Genomic DNA, 18,836 nt, shown 5'->3' with positions numbered 1-18,836 from the left:
CAGATTCTCATGAGTCAAAGCTATTAGTTAACTAGTTACTGAAGAGTATGATCATCATATTGATGACCTTGATTGATCAAGAAAATAATTGTGTCAAGTTTTTTATCATCTGTTTAATGAAATTGAATATATGATTTATTTATTTAGTTATATCATAAATTTTAAAAATAAAAATACATCTTTGCTACTTAAAAGGTAAGATGTCCAAAAATCATTTCTGACATTTTTTTATTCAAATAATTCCAAATAAATTTATTTATACATTATTTATAAATATGTAATTTTTAAATATGCTCTTAATAAAGGCATATGTCAGTGGAGTCAATTATTAGGTAATTAAAGAATTGCTGGTCTTATTTGTACATTTAGATTTGTTTGCTCCTTGAAACTGTTTACTCACAAGGAGATTAAAAGAAGAGAAAATGCTTTTATTTATTTGTTTGTTTATTTATTTAAATCTTTACCCGAGGATATGTGGGTTTTTTAATTGGTTTTTAGAGAGAGAGGAAAGGAGAAAGAGAGAGAGAGAGAGAGAGAGAGAGAGAGAGAGAGAGAGAGAGAGAGAAACATTGGTGTGATAAACATTGATCAGTTGCCTCTGGTAAGTGCCCCGACCAACTGGGGATTTAACCCACAACCTTTTAGTGTACTGGACGATGCTCCAGCCAACTCAGCCAACCTGGCCAGGGCGAGAAAATGCTTTTAGTTCTGAGACTAAGAAAGAATGTATACTAATACGATAGGTCACTTTGTCAACATTAGCACATATGCACTAATGTGTAAAAAAACCTTTAATTAAATAAAGTACACACTAATAATCAAGTATTAATTTAATTAAAGTGTATATATTCGGGCTTTATTATATACTAACTTTTAATTGTTTTTGTGTTTATTTCCTATTTGTTTCCATAGCAAGAAAGAATAATTAGCAATTCCCAAGTCAAGAAATAGTTCTGAATCAAGGATATTAAAACCTTGAACATAAGATTTTAAAAAGTAATAATGTGTTCAGTATTGAAGAAATAGACACTCCAATATAGCAGTAGTAGGAGTGTAAATCAATGCAGCCTTTCAAAGGGCTGTTTAATGATATATATTAAAATTTTAACAGTATAAGACCTTTGATCCAATAATTGCATTTCTAGAAGTTGTAGTAAGGAAATCAGTAAGGTAGATGTACAGGGATGTGTATAGACTAGACATTCTTTAAAACAGTAAATAATTTGAAATAAAAGTCCATTAGGAATGAGTTAACTAAGTAAAGTTATGGTATATCCATACTTTATTTACTCTCAGTTATCTTTCTGGAGATATGATTGCAAGAGATCTTTTCATTTCTCCGTATTGTTTGAATTGGGGTGTGGTATGGTGTTTGTTTGTTTTTGCAATGTTTATATCAAAGAAAAAAATAGCAGCCATAAAATATTTACATTTTGACTTAATAAAAAATTAACTACACAGAACCCTTATACCTTGAATATAATTATCAACACAGCAAATGAACTCTAGTCCCTGCTATTTAAAAACGTGTTCTTTTAGATATGAATAAAGTTACCAATGGTCATCATACTATTTTAAAGTCAAAGCATTTAATTTTAATAAATGCTGGCCCTAATGTTAATTTTTTTAATTATTTTTTTTTTTATTGATTTTTAAAGAGAGAGGAAGGGAGAGGGATAGAGAGATAGAAACATCGATGAGAGAGGAACATCATTGATTGACTGCCTGCTGCATGCACCCCTACTGGGGATTGAGCCTGCAAGCCAGACAATGTGCCCTGACCAGGAATTGAACCAGCAACCCCCTGGTTTCTGGATCAACGCTCAACCACTGAGCAACACCAGCCAGGCCCTAATGTTAATTTTTGAGTCATTTCTACTGTTTTGGACTTTACCCGATATTTAATCTTTGTCTTTAACATAATCATTAATTGTGAAATCTGTTTAATTGTGAAATCTGCGTTAATGCTGTTTCATGATACAACTAGCATCAGGCATTAAAATCACTGAATGTAAATTGTGAGACTTTCTTATTGCCTTTGTATAGAGATGCTTCTTTAGGAAAGGAAAGGAATTGCAAGTATAATATAAAAGGGGTCAAAATTTTAGTACATAGGGTAGTGTTTATGGGCATTTTCATTTTACTTCTCCCACCTCCATTAAAAAACAAGAATCTGGAAACAAAACAACCAGTGTTGACTTTGCAGGTTGTTTGTATATTTCATATTGTTTATACCTATGTACTTATTTTAATTGTAAGGTTTAGGTTTTTCCAAAGGATAAACTATTATCTAATATAAAAATACGAGAGGCCCGGTGCATGAAATTCATGCATGGGGAGGCATATCCCTCAGCCCGGCCTGCACCCTCTCGCAATTCGGGACATCCCTCTCACAATCTGGGACTGCTGGCTTTTAACCACTCACCTGCCTGCCTGCCTCATTGCCCCTAACCACTGGCCTTCCTGCCTCATCGCCCCTAACCACTTGCCTGCCTTCCTGGTCACCCCTAACCACTCTGCCTGCCTGCCTGATTGCCCCTAATCACTCGCCTGCCTGCCTGATCACCCCTAACTGCTTGCCTGCCTGCCTGATCGCCCCTAACCAACTCTGCTTCGGCCCCCGTGGCTTTGTACAGAAGGAAGCCCGAAAGGTCGTTCAGCTGTCTGCTCTAATTAGCATATTATGCTTTTATTACTTGTAAAAATACTAGAGGTCCGACGCACAAATTCGTGCACTGGGGAGCAGGGGGTGTTCATCAGCCCGGCCTGCGCCCTCTTGCAGTCCAGGACATCCCCTGGGAGGTCCTTAGTGCTGCTGCGGAGGTTGGAGAGGCTCCTGTCACTGCCACTATGCTCGCCAGCTGTGACCCCAACTTCTGGCTGAGTGGTGCTCCCCTATGGGAACACACTGACCATCAGGGGCAGCTCCTGCATTGAGCGTCTGCCCCCTGGTGGTCAGTGTGCGTCATAGTGACCAGTCGTTCTGCCGTTTGGTCGCTTTGCATATTAGGGTTTTATTATATAGGATAGTATACTCCTATTTGAGAATATTTTTTAATTCTTTATTTTTTAGACATTTTCTTCTTGTAGATGGTGGTGGTATCTATTTATATTCTTATGAAGGGCGCTTCATTTCTTCTCCAAAATTTCCTGGAATGAGAACAGATATTCTGAATGCACAGACTGTATCTCTGAGTAATGATACCATAGCAATAAAAGACAAAGCCGATGAAAAAAGTGAGTACATTTTTATAATCTCCTATGTCAAATATCTGTGAAATTTGTTAACACTATAAAATTTTCATACATTAACTTTCATTTTCTTATCTATTGATATGTAACTTTCTATGAAAGAAATATAAACTTTCTAATTTGTCCTAGTCATGGATTAATGAAAGAACTGAACTATATATAAAGTTGTCATACTCTATTTAACAAATAGATAGTGTTACAATAACAAAACTCAGTGGTAAGGAATAAATCTTTACATATTCAGTAGCTGTTGATAGAGAGATTGAATTCAAGATTGTGAGTCTGAAAAAGGTTTGTTAATTTTTAAGTTTATTGATCTTTTTAAATACTTCCTTTTTCTTTTGGTAACAGTAAATATTGTGCTTCATTGCACTATCTATTTTGCTTACATTTTAAAAAATCAATATTTTAAATTGGTGAAGTAGAACAAAATCATGAATAATTTTAATTTTTCATATAAAAATCTAGACCACATACTTAAAAATACATATGTCAGGTGTTTTGTAATTGCATAGTTCAGTAAAACAAAAACAGTTTTGTTTTTAAGGACTTCCTTTCTAGGTAAAAAGGGAGAAAAGAAAAGGAAAGGAAAGGAAATCATTTCTAGATAGCAGACAGATTTAAGATGGCTGTGTAACTGTTAATTATAATTAGGAAGTCAGATTTTTGTCTACAATAAACATAAATTTGAAAATCTCAGTCATCACTATGAGTTATTTATACTGTTCTTATTGAACACCACATAGTGTAGGTAGGAGTTTTTTTAATTTTTTTATTTTTTATTGATTTTTCACAGAGAGGAAGGGAGAGAGATAGAGAGTCAGAAACATCGATGAGAGAGAAACATCGATCAGCTGCCTCCTGCACATCTCCCACTGGGGTTGTGCCCACAACCCAGGTACATGCCCTTGACGGGATTCGAACCTGGGACCTTTCAGTCCGCAGGCCGACGCTCTATCCACTGAGCCAAACCGGTTTCGGCAGGAGCTTTAATATATATGTATATTTCCAACTGAATATAACTTATATGTGAAACATATTTCATTATTCTTTAGTCCTTTGATAGTTCATAGAATTTTACAGTTAGAAAGAATTATGAATATTTTCAGAAACAGATTTATATGCCAATAAACTTTGTTTTATTTACATAAATTTTGATTATTGAGTAAGATAATCATGTAACTTCATTTTGCTGTAAATAGAAAATCAAAAAGACTAAAATTATTGTAGAACTGATATAAAATGAGAAGGAAAATATTTTCCTTATGTTCCCTTTTAAAGAAACTAGTACTCATTAATGGCTAAATAGAGGTATATGTTAACAATGGAAAACCCAATTGAAGTACCTAAATCTTTACCCAGGAATTTAAAAAATTTCCTTTCAACGGGGCCATCCACAAATAAAATCAGTGGTTCCTTTCTAATTTGGGAGGTCCTTTATAGGCATGATTCTTGAACCAAGCACAGTACTCTATATCATGGTAGGTGCTCAATGAATACATGATAATGGATCTGAATTTACCCCTGTGGGTGACTGGTTAAGTAATAGAGAGGTACTGCTTTTGACTTCTGTCTTGCACAGATATAATAGGATATTAGTGTGGGTGATTATTTGAAACAAATAATCTGGATATGAGGAGCGTGAAAGTTAGAGAGCAGTTACTGTACTTATGTTTAGAAGCAACTCTTTCAGCTCCCAGTTTCTGTTATATGTTATCACCAAAACACAGGTCCAACCTCCCATAGATCAGGGCCACTTAGAGATGTGGAAAAGTAGATGAGTTCATCCTTTACCTCCAGCTTTTTCTAATATGCACAGTCAGCGTAGGATGGAAGGCTTTTTAAAAAATTATTAGTTTGTATAGTTATGAAAATAACTGGGTTTACCAAGCCCAGATCATATTTTAAAAATGGAAGCCAAAATTTTCTAATTATATTTCTATATTTAATGCAAAATTCTGTTATATATTTTTCTTTTTCATCTCTCTCAGCATAATTGTCAGTCTTAGAACATTACTTACTGTTATGACATGATTCCTCTGTGACTATAACCAGTGACCTCAAACTTAATATCTTAAGGTTTACTAAAAACTAAAATGAATATAGTAAAAGTGTGCTCCTCAAGCATTTAATATCACATTATACATATTTTAGCATTTTTATTATCTTTATAAATTACCCAGTTTTTTTTTTTTCTGACTGTTTGTACCATTTCTGTCTTTTCATTTCTGTAATCCTATGTGCATGTTCAGTTACATAAAATGACTCCAGTTGGGTTGAATCTTGGGCTGAAATAATTCTGAAATTACTTAAAGAGAATCACAGAAACATTCCAACAATCTTCCCACCCTCGCCCTAACAGTCTTTTTTTTTTTTTTTTAAATATAGTTTTTATTGATTTTTTACAGAGATGAAGGGAGAGAGATAGAGAGTTAGAAACATCAATGAGAGAGAAACATCGATCAGCTGCCTCCTGCACATCTACTGGGGATATGCCCACAACCCAGGTACATGCCCTTGACCGGAATCGAACCTGGGACCTTTCAGTCCGCAGGCTGACACTCTATCCACTGAGCCAAACCGGTTTCGGCTCCAACAGTCTTTTTAAAAGAGAAAAGAATACCCATCAATTCACCGTCATGTTTGAAACCTTTGGTGAAACAGAGAAGGGGACAGAGACAGCATCTGCTCCATGCAGAGAATCCCTGTTAGCAAACAAGGACACTCCTGTCCCTCAGGAGATGGCAAGGGTTCAAGTTCTCTGCCAGAGACCCAGGACAAACACCCGACAAATTATACCATAGTGGTATGCTGGCCACAGGGAACTGAACAGCACGTATCACATTGCCTAGTAGTATAGTAGGCACTTGACACAATTTTCCTTTGTGAAATAATGATTGTGATGTTATACTGGGTCTAAATCAGTTATCAAAATTAGAGATTACGTTCAGACTTGGACTTGCCATTGTTGATCCTATGCAGCATTGAAGCCATGCCATTAAAAACCACTCTAATTAGGGAATGTATGTTTTAGGAAGTATCCAGTTCCACTGTTTTCATAAGAAATATGACCCCTTTAATAAGTAGACATTTGATGCTGCTGCTCTTCTGTGCTGATAGATACTCAATGGGCCGCCAAGTTAAATAATTTCTCATGAGGGCTGTATAATTCCATTGAAGTTTACCAATAAAAATTTTTAATGTAATACATTAACTAATGTTCTACTTTTTTTTTCAAGTTATCTTCCTCTTTGAGGCATCAACTGGAAAACCATTAGGTGATGGAAAGATTCTCTCTCATACGGTAATGGACATTAGCTATTTTTAATGTAAATAGCCACCGTTTATTTCCTTTAATATTTATTTTCAATTTGAATAACATACATTTGTATGATTCAGAAATGAAAAAATCGTAAAAAAGTATAAAGTGAAAATGTCTGCCTCCTACACCTGTTCCTCATCAATAGTTTTTCTACCAAATAAGTAACCACTTTATTAATCTCTTACATATCCTTCCAGAGATTTTTAATGCGAACACAAACAGAACTGATATGTCCTTTTCCCACTCTTTTAGAAAACCGTAAAATACAACTCTGCACCTTTTTTCACACAACACTATTTCTGGAGAACTTTCCATATTATCATATGAAGTACTTTCCCAAATCTTTCCCCATCTCACCATACATATAACATTTTATGGATGTATCAGAATTTCTTTAACCTGTATCCGAGTGATGGACATTTGTTTCCAGTCTTTTGCTGTTACAATATTGCCAAGATGACTTACCTTGCAAATACCTTCTTGCAGAAGTTTTAGTGTATTCTGAGAGAAATTCTTGAATTGCTGGTTTTTAAAGATTTTATGATAGTATACGTAGATACAATTATTTGTTGCGATCAAGATTCTTGCCCTGACCAGTTTGGCTCAGTGGGTAGAGCGTCAGCCTGTGGACTCAAGGGTTCCAGGTTCGATTCCGGTCAAGGGCATGTACCTTGGTTGCGGGCACATCCCCAGTGGGGAGTGTGCAGGAGGCAGCTGATTGATGTTCTCTCTCATCGATGTTTCTAACTCTCTATCCCTCTTCCTTCCTCTCTGTAAAAAAATCAATAAAATATGTATTTTTTAAAATTCTTAGAGTTTAGGGACTAGTTTTTTTTAAAAAAAAGATTCTTGCTGAATTCACAGATCCCAGCAAGTCTTCAGACATAGTACACAGTAAAGAAATACCCCTTGAATTGAATTTTAATCAATCCATACAGAACCATTTTCAAATTATGAGAAAATGCATTTCACTAGCTAGTATAGTAATGTAATAGATTAATGCAATATGTGAGAAATACTTTGCTATTGTACACAGATCACTAACTGTGCAGTCAGAAGTCTGGATTGTAAATTCTAGATATGCTTCTTACCAGCTTTTTCTGAGCAAACTCACTTAATGGCCATGGATCTCTGTCTTCTCATCTGCAATCCTATCTAATAAAAGAGAAACATGGTAATTAGCGTACGTCCGCTACCTTTCCCATTGGCTAATCAGGGCGATATTCAAATTAACTGCCAGCCAAGATGGCGGCCGGCAGCCAGGCAGCTTGAAACTAACATGAGGCTTGCTTGCTTCAGTGACAGAGGACTCCAACGTTCCCCGCCTGCCTTGCCGGCCTCTGAGCTTGCAGTTTGAAACATAGTTACAAATATAGAAGCTAAACAAAACCCCAGAAACCTGCTTTCAGCGAGCCGGGATCTCAGAGCTGGAGTTGAAACAGTGTTTCGATTATAGAACACAAACAAACCAGATACCTGCTTTCAGCACCAGAGGCCTCAGAACTGGAGTCAGAGCTAAAGCTGACCCAGAATAAAAAAAAAGAAAAAAGAAAAAAAGGAGCGGTTGGGAGCTTCAGTCACCCGCCAGCCTGAAAACAGCCCTCAGCCCCTCACCCAGAATGGCCAGGCACCCCAGTGGGGACCCCTACCGTGAAGGGTGTGTGACCAGCTGCAAACAGCCATCGTCCCCTCACCCAGGCTGTCCAGGCACCCCAGGGGGACCCCCACCCTGAAGGATGTGTGACCAGCTGCAAACAGCCATCATCACCTCATCCAGGCTGGCCAGGCACCCCAGTGGGAACCCCCACCCTGATCCAGAACACCCTTTAGGGCAAACCAGCAGGCCCCCACCCATGCACCAGGCCTCTATCCTATATAGTAAAAGGGTAATATGCCTCCCATCTCCAGGATCAGCAGAGCCTCAAGGCCTCCTAGCACCGGGATCAGTGTGACAGGGGGCAGCGCCCCAACCCCCTGATCGCCCTGCGGCTCTGTGTGTGACAGCGTGTGGCGCCCCAACCCCCTGATCGCCCTGCGGCTCTGTGTGTGACAGGGTGCGGCGCCCCAACCCCCCCCCCCCCCCACGGGCCCTGCTCTGTGTGTGACGGGGTAAAGCCATAACCTCCCCATCGGCCCTGCCCTGAGTGTGAGAGTGGCGGTGCCCCAACCCCCTGATCTGCCCTGCTCTGTGTGTGACAGGGGGCGGTGCCCCAACTCCCCTATCGGCCCTACTCTGTGAGTGACGGGGGGGGGGGGAGCTCCCCAACCCCCTGATTGACCCTGCTCTGTGCGTGACAGGTTACAGAGCCCCAACCCCCCTGATGGGCCCTGCTCTGTGCGTGACAGCGGGTGGCACCACAACCTCCCCATTGACCTTGCCTTGAGTGTGACAGGGGGCGGTGCCCCAACCCCCCAATCGGCCCTACCCTGAGCGTGACTGAGGGTGGCATCGCAACTTCCCGATCCGCCCTGCTCTGTGCATGACAGGGGGCGGCGCCCCAATTCCCCAATCGGCCCTGCTCTGAGCCTGACCAGGGGCTGTACCTAGGGATTGGGCCTGCCCTCTGCCACCGGGGAGCAGGACTAAGCCAGCAAGTCGTTATCTCCCTATGGGTCCCAGACTGCGAGAGGGCACAGGCCGGGCTGAGCGACTCCCCCCTCCCTGCCGAGTGCACAAATTTTTGTGCACCGGGCCTCTAGTATAAGTATAATTATCTACCTCAGAAGATTATTTTCTGTTTCACACGAAATGAATGTGAAAGAATCTATAAAATATAAGGCTTTAAAAACATAAGATATTTCCATAAATCAGTTCTTACAAATCTTTAAAATATAGACAATCTACTTAGAGCAAATTGTTGTGTGAGGAGCTTAATCAGATCTCTCATGTGATGCCCAGACTTGCCTTATCCTTTCACCCTGACTACTCAGATGGAAGTGTTTTTTAGCTTACTGTTTCAAAATATACATTATTTTAGTGTTTAAAGGGGCATCTTTCCCTGGCCAAAACCCCCCACAAAATACATGTTAATTAGTATAGCTTTTGAATTATTAGCATATTAGAAGTTTAAAATTATTTAACAGGGACAGTTTATCACTATAAGTGAGGGAGTGATATTTAATTGATCTTTAAGTAAACAAATGTTCTTTAATAATTAAAATGATCTGATGGTTAAGTACTAAAACTAATCCAGTTTTGTTTTTTTTTTTAATTTTAGAATGAAATTTTGGAAATTGCTCTGGATCAAAAAGGACTTACGAATGACAGAAAAATTGCTTTTATTGATAAAAATAGAGACCTCTATATCACCTCAGTGAAACGATTTGGGAAGGAAGAACAAATTATCAAACTTGGTAAAATTATTGTAATTATTTAGAATTTTAATTACTTTCCAATTTTCTTAGATCTACTCTGTCAGATATTATACTAAATAGCTTATTTGCTTGAATGAGTCTATGAATGCTTTGATCTCATAACATTTATTAGCTATTAGTTCCATTTCAATAGCAGGTCTTTAGCTGCCACAGCTAAGTTGGCAGAAAGACTTGCAAATTAAAAATATAATGGTTCTGGATAGGATATTCAAATATTTCCATCAATTCTTATGTGAATTTTTATACATGTTTTCACCATTATGTGATCAGAAAATAGTCAGACCTACCAGAAATTAGATGGGGTCTTGTATGTCAAGATATATTTTAAAGATATATTTTTAATACTTATTATATAGTGGAACTAACAGTACACTAACGTTCTTTTTACAATAAGGAACAATGGTACATACTTTGGCGTGGAGTGATACATGCAATATCCTTTGTGGACTTCAAGATACTCGATTTACAGTGTGGTATTACCCCAATACAGTTTATGTGGACAAAGACATTTTGCCCAAAACATTATATGAAAGGGATGCCAGGTAACATTTTACTTCACAGAATTATTTATTATGTAAATAAAACTAATAGAGTGTCATCCCTTTGCCTCTAATTTTAATCCTGCAAATATCTTTCACTTTACTCAGTCAACTGAATACTTTGTTAAGCTAAAGCTAGCTTAGTGAGACTTAATTGATGGAACCAGGTTGAAAATGTTTTATAATACTACTTATTTACTTGTTTCTTATGTGAATATAATTTCCATTGTATGAGTATAATTTTAAAGCTTAATGTTGTTTAATGGTAACTCAAGTAGTTTTATTCAGTGTGGTTTAGTGATTTTAATATAGCCACTCTGAAGATTTTTCAGTGGTACACAACCTTGTGACAACCTTTACTCTCTCCCAGATTGTCATTGACTTTAAGCCTTTCAAGAATGTATGTGTTCTAAAAGTGAATTCAATCTACAATTTAATTTTTAAATTAATATTTTAATATTAAAGAAAAAATATGTAAAATTACTGAAAAGTTTTTTAAATTTTATATGCTTCAGAAAATCAAATACATTTATAATTTTAAATTCTCTAAGAAATAGCAAGGGGAGTCCTAGCTGGTTTGGTTCAGTGGATAGAGTGTCAGCCCGTGGACTAAAGGGTCCCAGTTTAATTCTGGTCAAGGGCATGTACCTCAGTTGCAGGCTCGATCTCCGGCCCTGGTCAGGGCTCCTGTGAGAGGCAACCAATCGATGTATCTCTCTCACATTGATGTTTCTCTGTCCCTGTCTTCCCCCCACCCCCTTCCAATCTCCCTAAAAATCAATAGAACTATATCCTCTAGTGAGGATTAACAAACAAAAGAAAAGAAAAAGAAAAAAAGAAATAGTGAGGGCATCTCTCACTCTTAACAAAATAGGAATACAAAGGCTTTTCAACTCTAAACCTTAACTTGAAAACCTATTTGGAGTTCACTTTTAATTTTTAAATTTATAACCTTAACAAAACTGGACAGGCATCATTTTTAAAAGTTTTTAAATGAATAAAGAGAAGTTATCATTAAAGAAAAAAAAAAGAGAAGTTAGTCTCTTAAAGTTGACCTCTTCTCATGGTGAAGAAATATTCTTGACATCAGCTTAATTTTTAATGGTTTACACTTTAATACTTTAAAAGTTCAAGTAGAGTCATTTAATCATTTGTCTGATTTAACTTAGGACTGAGGGGAAAAGTCATTTCAAATGCTTTTAGGAATAGTTATCACATATATAATAGATTTGCCACATTAAATAGTATATTTTGCTCCAAGTATAAATAAAAAGTTAGATTCAAATGTTTATTTGAATATATACATTCTCCATGGAATTAAATTTTTTGGATGTGCATTTTGGAAGTTGGATACTTTATATATATGTCCGGGATTAACTCTCCAAATTTAATATATATGAAAAATTTGCTCAGAATATAAATTGAACTTTGCTTTTTTTTTTTCTACAGTGAATTTAGTAAAAATCCCCATATTGTGAGTTTTGTGGGAAATCAGGTAACTATAAGAAGAGCCGATGGCTCACTGGTTCACATGAGCATACCACCATATCCTGCTATTCTCCATGAATATGTAAACAGTTCAAAATGGGAAGATGCTATAAGACTCTGTCGCTTTGTCAAGGTACTTACATTTCAGATCCATAGTTGTGTGTATATTGTGCATTAGTTTACACAATGTCTTTGTCCATGATGAGAAATGACAACAGTTAAGGGCTGTGAAAATACACAATCAGGATCATGTCTCTTTTTATAAGTGAAGATATGAGTGATCCAGAGGGTGGGTGCTTTGTGATTTATTCTCTGAGGAAGCCATCATTTAAATGGGTAGCATCTCAACATTGATACATATAAAAGGTCTTCTGTGGAACTTTTCTAAAGTCAGGTTCCCAACTTCTACCCACACAGAGTTTCTAATTTCTTAAATCTGGGGAGAGGCCTGGGCATAGTTTTTAAGTTCCTCAGATGATTCGTGCAGCTAAGGTTAAGAATCTGCTTAGATCAGCATTTCCCAACTTGGTTGAATCAGATTTTCCAAATGTGTTTGACCACTGAACTCTTTTGTTGAATATGGGTTAACATTCCTTAGAATCCACTTTAATGGAGTGACTTTTTGATGTTTTTCTTAAAAGGGGTTGTTGGTGGCAATCTGCTATAATAGCATTATCCAAGAACCTCCCCATTCCTCAGGTTCCCTGTATGTTGTATTCTTTAACATCTTATCAAAAAGACTGGAGGGTTGTTAAGTTATCTTAAAAGTATATTATGAGTTCAAATGGAATCTTTGATACTCAGAAAATTTAAAACATTTATTTAAAAGTAGTTCTCTATGTGTTATTAATGCATTTTAACAAAATAGCCACAGTGAAATTTCTACATCATTAAGTTATTGAATTATTCGTTCTTTCAATGCCAGGCTCAGTATTTTTTTATTTCAATTAAAATATAATTTTGTTATATTTTAAATCACTGTTTATTTTAAAAATTCAGCCATGTAATTGAGATAATTATTCTCATATTTCATTTTAGGAACAAACCATGTGGGCTTGCCTAGCTGCTATGGCAGTTGCTAATCAAGATATGACAACTGCAGAAATAGCCTACGCAGCAATTGGTGAGGTAAATAATGTTCACTTATGTCAGCGGTTCTCAACCTGTGGGTCACCAACCTGTGGGTCGCGACCCCTTTGGGGGTCAAACGACCCTTTCACAGGGGTCGCCTAAGACCATTGGAAAACACATATATAATTACATATTGTTTTTGTGATTAATCACTATGCTTTAATTATGTTCAGTTTGTAACAATGAAAATACATCCTGCATATCAGATATTTACATTACGATTCATAATAGTAGCAAAATTACAGTTACGAAGTAGCAACGAAAATAATTTTATGGTTGGGGGTCACCACAACATGAGGAACTGTATTAAAGGGTAGCGGCATTAGGAAGGTTGAGAACCACTGTGATTATATATATGTTTTTTGATGGTCTTAGGCGACCCCTGTGAAAGGGTCATTCGACCCCCAAAGGGGTTACAACCCACAGGCTGGCGACCCACAGGTTGAGAACCACTGACTTATGTGCATATGTGTGTGTGTTTTGCCATAATTTGTTATATTTCTGTTACTATCCAATTCAAATATATTTTCTTTTATTAGATTGATAAAGTTCAATACATCAATTCTATAAAAGATCTTCCATCTAAAGAGTCAAAAATGGCCCACATATTAATGTTTAGTGGGAATATACAGGAAGCTGAAATACTACTTCTTCAGGCTGGCCTTGTTTACCAAGCAATCCAGATAAATATTAACCTCTACAACTGGGAAAGGTAATAAAAATAGTTTTTATCAATTCCAAAACCAGATTGATCTTCCTCTTTTAACTACCACTTTAGTAAATGACATTTTTCACTGTATTTCATAGTTTCCTAACAGCACAAAAGAATTTATTCATGTTTATATTTGTGAGTAGTTTGTAATTAAAGATTTATGCCTTCTCTGAATTTGTAATTGATTAAAAGTTAAGGTGTAAAGAAGAAAAGAGAGTCTAGGATGTATCCCAAATTTCTGATTTCAGTAATTGAATAATACTACTGAAAATGCTAATATTGCAGAGTTGGAAGGGAAAATAGTTCAGTTTTAGGCTTATTGAATTTGAAATATTTGGGGAGAAATATGTGATAATAGCTTATTAAATGGACCAGGGCCTCATGGGAAAGATTTGAACCAGAAATGTAGATTTTGGAGTCATCAGGAAATAGATGGTAGTCGAAGCCAAAAGAATGGATGGAATTAACCTGGGGATGTGTGGAGTGAGAAGGCATCGACAACACTTAGGGGATGAGTGAAAGAAGAGAAAGCCACTGGAAGATGGGGATACAGCAGTCAGGCAGTCAGAGAGAAGAGCCAAGAGAAGTTTGTGATGCTACCGAGGAAAGAGGAAAGGATTTATAGTAAGGAGTGGTTGGTAGTAACGTTAGCCTTGAGGCAGAGAGCTTTCTAAGACAGAGTGGCATGCTTTTCCTTCCCTATGTGTTAGGTTCCCACACTCATTCTCTCAAATACGTGTCTCTCAGTGAACAGGGTTGTAGTGCTTGTATACATACACCCAAAGTTACTATGTTATAAAATTGGCATGCCTACTTTTCCAGGTTAGAAATGTCTTTCATCGTCTTTGTTTCTCTCTGGGCTCAAATATAACCCATAAATCTTTTCAATTACAGGCCTCTTAGAGTAGAATTTTTTATAGATATCCTATCTCTACTTTCCTTTAAATAAAAGTAACAAGAATGGCAAATAGTTCTTTTTGTCATTGACATACTATAATCTTTTTATTTAATTTATACACTAATGATCTATATACTGTTCATACAATTCAGCCATTCTGTTTAGGATAGGTTATTATTTATTTATTTATTTATTTTTAATAACTTGCCTTTTCTTTTTTTCTTTTTTTAAATATATATTTTATTGATTTTTTTTTACAGAGAGGAAGGGAGAGGAATAGAGAGAAACATCCATGAGAGAGAAACATCAATAAGCTGCCTCCTGCATACTCCCTACTGAGGATGTGCCCGCAACCAAGGTACATGTCCTTGACCAGAATCGAACCTGGGACCCTTCAGTCCGCAGGCCAACGCTCTATCCACTGAGCCAAACCGGTTAGGGCTAGGTCCTTTATTTAGACAAATTGGCTGTCATTGTTTAATTGTACAAAAGATCATGAAAAATGTTTTTGGTTCTATAAACATGAATAAGTCATTGTCCCAAATGTATTCTTAATTCATAAATTTTAAAGTAATTAGTTTGGAAAGAAACAGCATGAATAATATTTTTAAAACTCTATATTAAATAACTAATAAAAATTATGTATACCATTATCAAGCTATGAATTGCATAAGAAATATGAAAGAATAATGTTTAAAGCATTCTTTCAACCAATATTTTTGAGAAATTATGATGGTAAGTGTTAGACACAACTATTTGTATAACATTCTGAACACTGTACAGTCTTAAAAACAAACTTTTTAAAGATCTTTAGCTTAAAAAGCTTACAATCTAATTAGGAATTCTATTTTATTATCATTAATAACCAGTTAATAGTTGATCCGCATTATTCACCAGATCTTACTCCTTCAGATTACCACTTGTTCCGATCGATGGCACACGCACTTTTTGAGTAGCACTTCAAATCATACGAAGAAGTGGAAAATTGGGTCTCTGGATGGTCTGCCTCAAAATATGAAAAGTTCTATTGGGACGGTATCCACAAATTACCTGAAAGATGGGGGAAATGTGTAGCTACCGATAGACATTGCTTTGAATAAAGCACTTTTGATGTTTCTCTTGAAATTATTGTGTTTTCTTGGATTACAAAATTTGCATTTTTAACCAGTTGACAGCCGATCTGCATTTTTAACTGGTTGATAATTAATCCGAATTATGGGTTAAAAATGCGGATTAACTTTTAACCGGTTAGAAATTCGGATTTTGTAATCAAAGAAAACAAGATAATCAAAAGTACACATTTCCCCCATCTTTCAGGTAATTTATGGATACTGTCCCAATAGAACTTTACTTGTTTTGAGGCTGACCATTCAGAAACCCAATTTTCCACTTCTTCATACATTTTCAAGTGCTGCTCAGAAAGTGTGTGTGCCATCAATTGGAACAAGTGGTAATCTGAAAGAGCAAGGTCTGGTGACTACAGTGGGATATGCCAGGAATTGTGTTAAACACTTTCCATATATCATCTTATTAGTTATCACAGCATTTTACAAATGAAGAAGCTGAGGCAGATCTAGGATCCGAATTTTGTCTTCTAATATCAAAGAGGATTTGAATTTTCTTAGAATCATCAAACAATTAGATATGTACTGTTGGTATTTGCAGATTTTTACATCATCTTTCCCCTTTCAAATGATTACTATACACTTATTTAAGGACAGAAATGTTTTAAATTTTTTTTAATATATTTTATTGATTTTTTACAGAGAGGAAGGGAGAGAGATAGAGAGTTAGAAACATCGATGAGAGAGAAACATCGATCAGCTGCCTCCTGCACACCCCCCACTGGGGATGTGCCCGCAACCCAGGCACATGCCCTTGACTGGAATTGAACCTGGGACCCTTCAGTCCGCAGGCCAACGCTCTATCCACCGAGCCAAACCGGTTTCGGCAGAAATGTTTTAAATTATATATACATAGTAGGTTTTAATATTCATGCTCTTACTCTCTATGCCATACTCTTAATCATTTTGCAGTGCTCTCTTCAAACCTAAGTGTATATACATAACAGTGAGTCAGTGTCCTAGCAGGAAGATGAAGATATTGCCTCTGATGGCTTCTATTGATAACTTATAATATAGATAAATAATATATATTATTTGTTACGTATAACATATATGATGTCCTCTGAACATTTCTTGTACCTCCTTGACCTAAGTGAAACTTACCTCTTCCCAAAGGACACTCCTCCTCTACCTCTCCTCTCAAATGGAGTCAGTTATTTCTGACTCCACAGTTCTTAGGATCTGAATGTGAATGGAGTTGGTGTCCTTTTTGCCTCCCTCATTTTTTCCCCCTAGCTTATAAAATCTCTGATCCTTTGAGAGTTATGTCATGTGACCCGGCTTTTTTTTCTGCGTAACTTCAAATCTTCCCTATTATTTCTATATCCTGCTCCCTGGACCGCCCTTCTCCCCTACCTCCAATTTTCAGCAAATAGACCCTACCTTAAGATATTAGATCTCAGGGAGAGGAAAAACAAGAGGGCCAGAGGATTTCCTGGGGAAAGAATGAACCCTGGGTGCTCTTTATTCCTCCCGTCTACCTGCCACCCCCCTTTCTGTGTTCCTTGCTTGTTGTCTTAACTATAAACCAGTGAGTTGGTCAAGTGCTGGTAGACCTTTGTGTCTACCTGATAAAGATCCAGGAGCATTGTTCCAGGATTCTGATTACTATTACACACTTGACTCCAAAAGTGCACCTATCATCTAGCCCTCTGACCTGCCATATTTGTTTCCAGCATCTGGCTGTCCAGCTGCCTTTTCAGCATTTCCATTGGATGTCTCATGTTTGAGTTCAAATTTGTGTTTATTCCCTCCTAAACTTGGTCCCCTTCCAGTAACCTATGTTATCTTGTCAGTCCATGCAAAGCTGGAAATCTAGGACTTAACATTTCACATTTTCCTTATACTCCACCCCCACCTCCCAATTACCAATTATTTTTCCTCCCAAATACCTCTTACTCTTACCCACTTTACTAGCATCCCTAAGATGATGCAAGTTTTTCTCAGTATCACATCATCACTGATCTCTGCATCTGCTCTTCCTCTCCTCCCCTCCTTCATTATGTAGTCATAATGATCTTGTCACAGTGTGAATCTGATCATGTCACTCTTGACCTCTGACACTTTGAAATGAAACCCGAAGTTTCCCATCTCTTTTAGCATAATTATCAAAGACTGAGTAAAAAGGACTTCAAGTAGTCAAGAAGTTACTATAGCTGCGAAGAAACTTTTATGTATTGTCTTCATTTCCAAATTCTACAGATATTTCTGACACCACTTGGAATATTTGTTGCTATTGCATATTCATTCATTCAGCAGATATTTATTGAGTGCCTGCCATATCAGGCATATTTAGACATTATATGGAGATCTGCTTTAAAAAACACACATGAAAAAAACAATCTCTTGGTGAAGTATCTGGTTATTTAAGAATACCTGTTTGGAAAGGTTGTTGAATAGGAAAAGGGCAAATGTGGTGGCTAAGGATGGGGGCTATGGAGTCAGACCTGGGTTTGACTTCTGGTTCTGCATTTATAGCTCTGTGATCTTAGACAGGTTACTGAGGCTCTGTAAATCCAGTCGTCTTATGTTGAAAATGACGATAATAAACCTCATATTTATTGTCAGGATTTTAAAATTGTAAAAATTTCTTTGCATACTGCCTAACAGTAAACCTACAATAAATGGTAGCTATTGTTCATTTTTAAAATATTTATCGAGTGCTTTCATATGCTAGGTTTTAAGCTTTGTGAATACAGCAGTGAACAAAATCAACCAAGTTCTGTGATGATAATTTTTTATTCTAAAAGGTATGGCTAAGATAAAAAGGTTGGAGTAGGAGTAAGAGGGATATATATTTAGATCCAATATAAGAATCAGTTTATAACAGCATAGTCCAAAGAATGGATTGGATGATAAATATAGTAGATTGCTTTTAAAATCCCTGAACTTCTATATTTGTTTAAAACCTTTAGAAAGGAACAGATTTTGATGTGTTATTCCATTTGAGAAGCACAGTCTCTCTGGCTTGTGCTTCTGTCATTCCTACTTGAAT

The 18,836-nt window shown here is 36.7% G+C and overlaps 1 protein-coding gene across 1 annotated transcript in view; it reads left to right on the top strand.

The window, feature by feature from the left end:
* IFT80 (intraflagellar transport 80) overlaps positions 1 to 18,836 on the top strand; it is a 92,950-nt gene that overhangs the window by 61,580 nt on the left and 12,534 nt on the right. Inside the window, exons 10-16 of the mRNA XM_081086776.1 lie at positions 3,074 to 3,237; positions 6,492 to 6,556; positions 9,793 to 9,928; positions 10,344 to 10,491; positions 11,938 to 12,109; positions 13,015 to 13,104; positions 13,647 to 13,819. Of these exons, the coding sequence (XP_080942902.1) occupies positions 3,074 to 3,237; positions 6,492 to 6,556; positions 9,793 to 9,928; positions 10,344 to 10,491; positions 11,938 to 12,109; positions 13,015 to 13,104; positions 13,647 to 13,819 (948 nt within the window). The remainder of the gene's footprint in view (positions 1 to 3,073; positions 3,238 to 6,491; positions 6,557 to 9,792; positions 9,929 to 10,343; positions 10,492 to 11,937; positions 12,110 to 13,014; positions 13,105 to 13,646; positions 13,820 to 18,836) is intronic.

The sequence above is a fragment of the Myotis nattereri genome, assembly GCF_964212035.1.
Source record: "Myotis nattereri genome assembly, chromosome: 3".
Taxonomy (NCBI): Eukaryota; Metazoa; Chordata; class Mammalia; order Chiroptera; family Vespertilionidae; genus Myotis; species Myotis nattereri.
The sequence above is the reverse complement of the archived record's forward strand: the minus strand, read 5'-3'. Positions and strand labels throughout refer to the sequence as shown.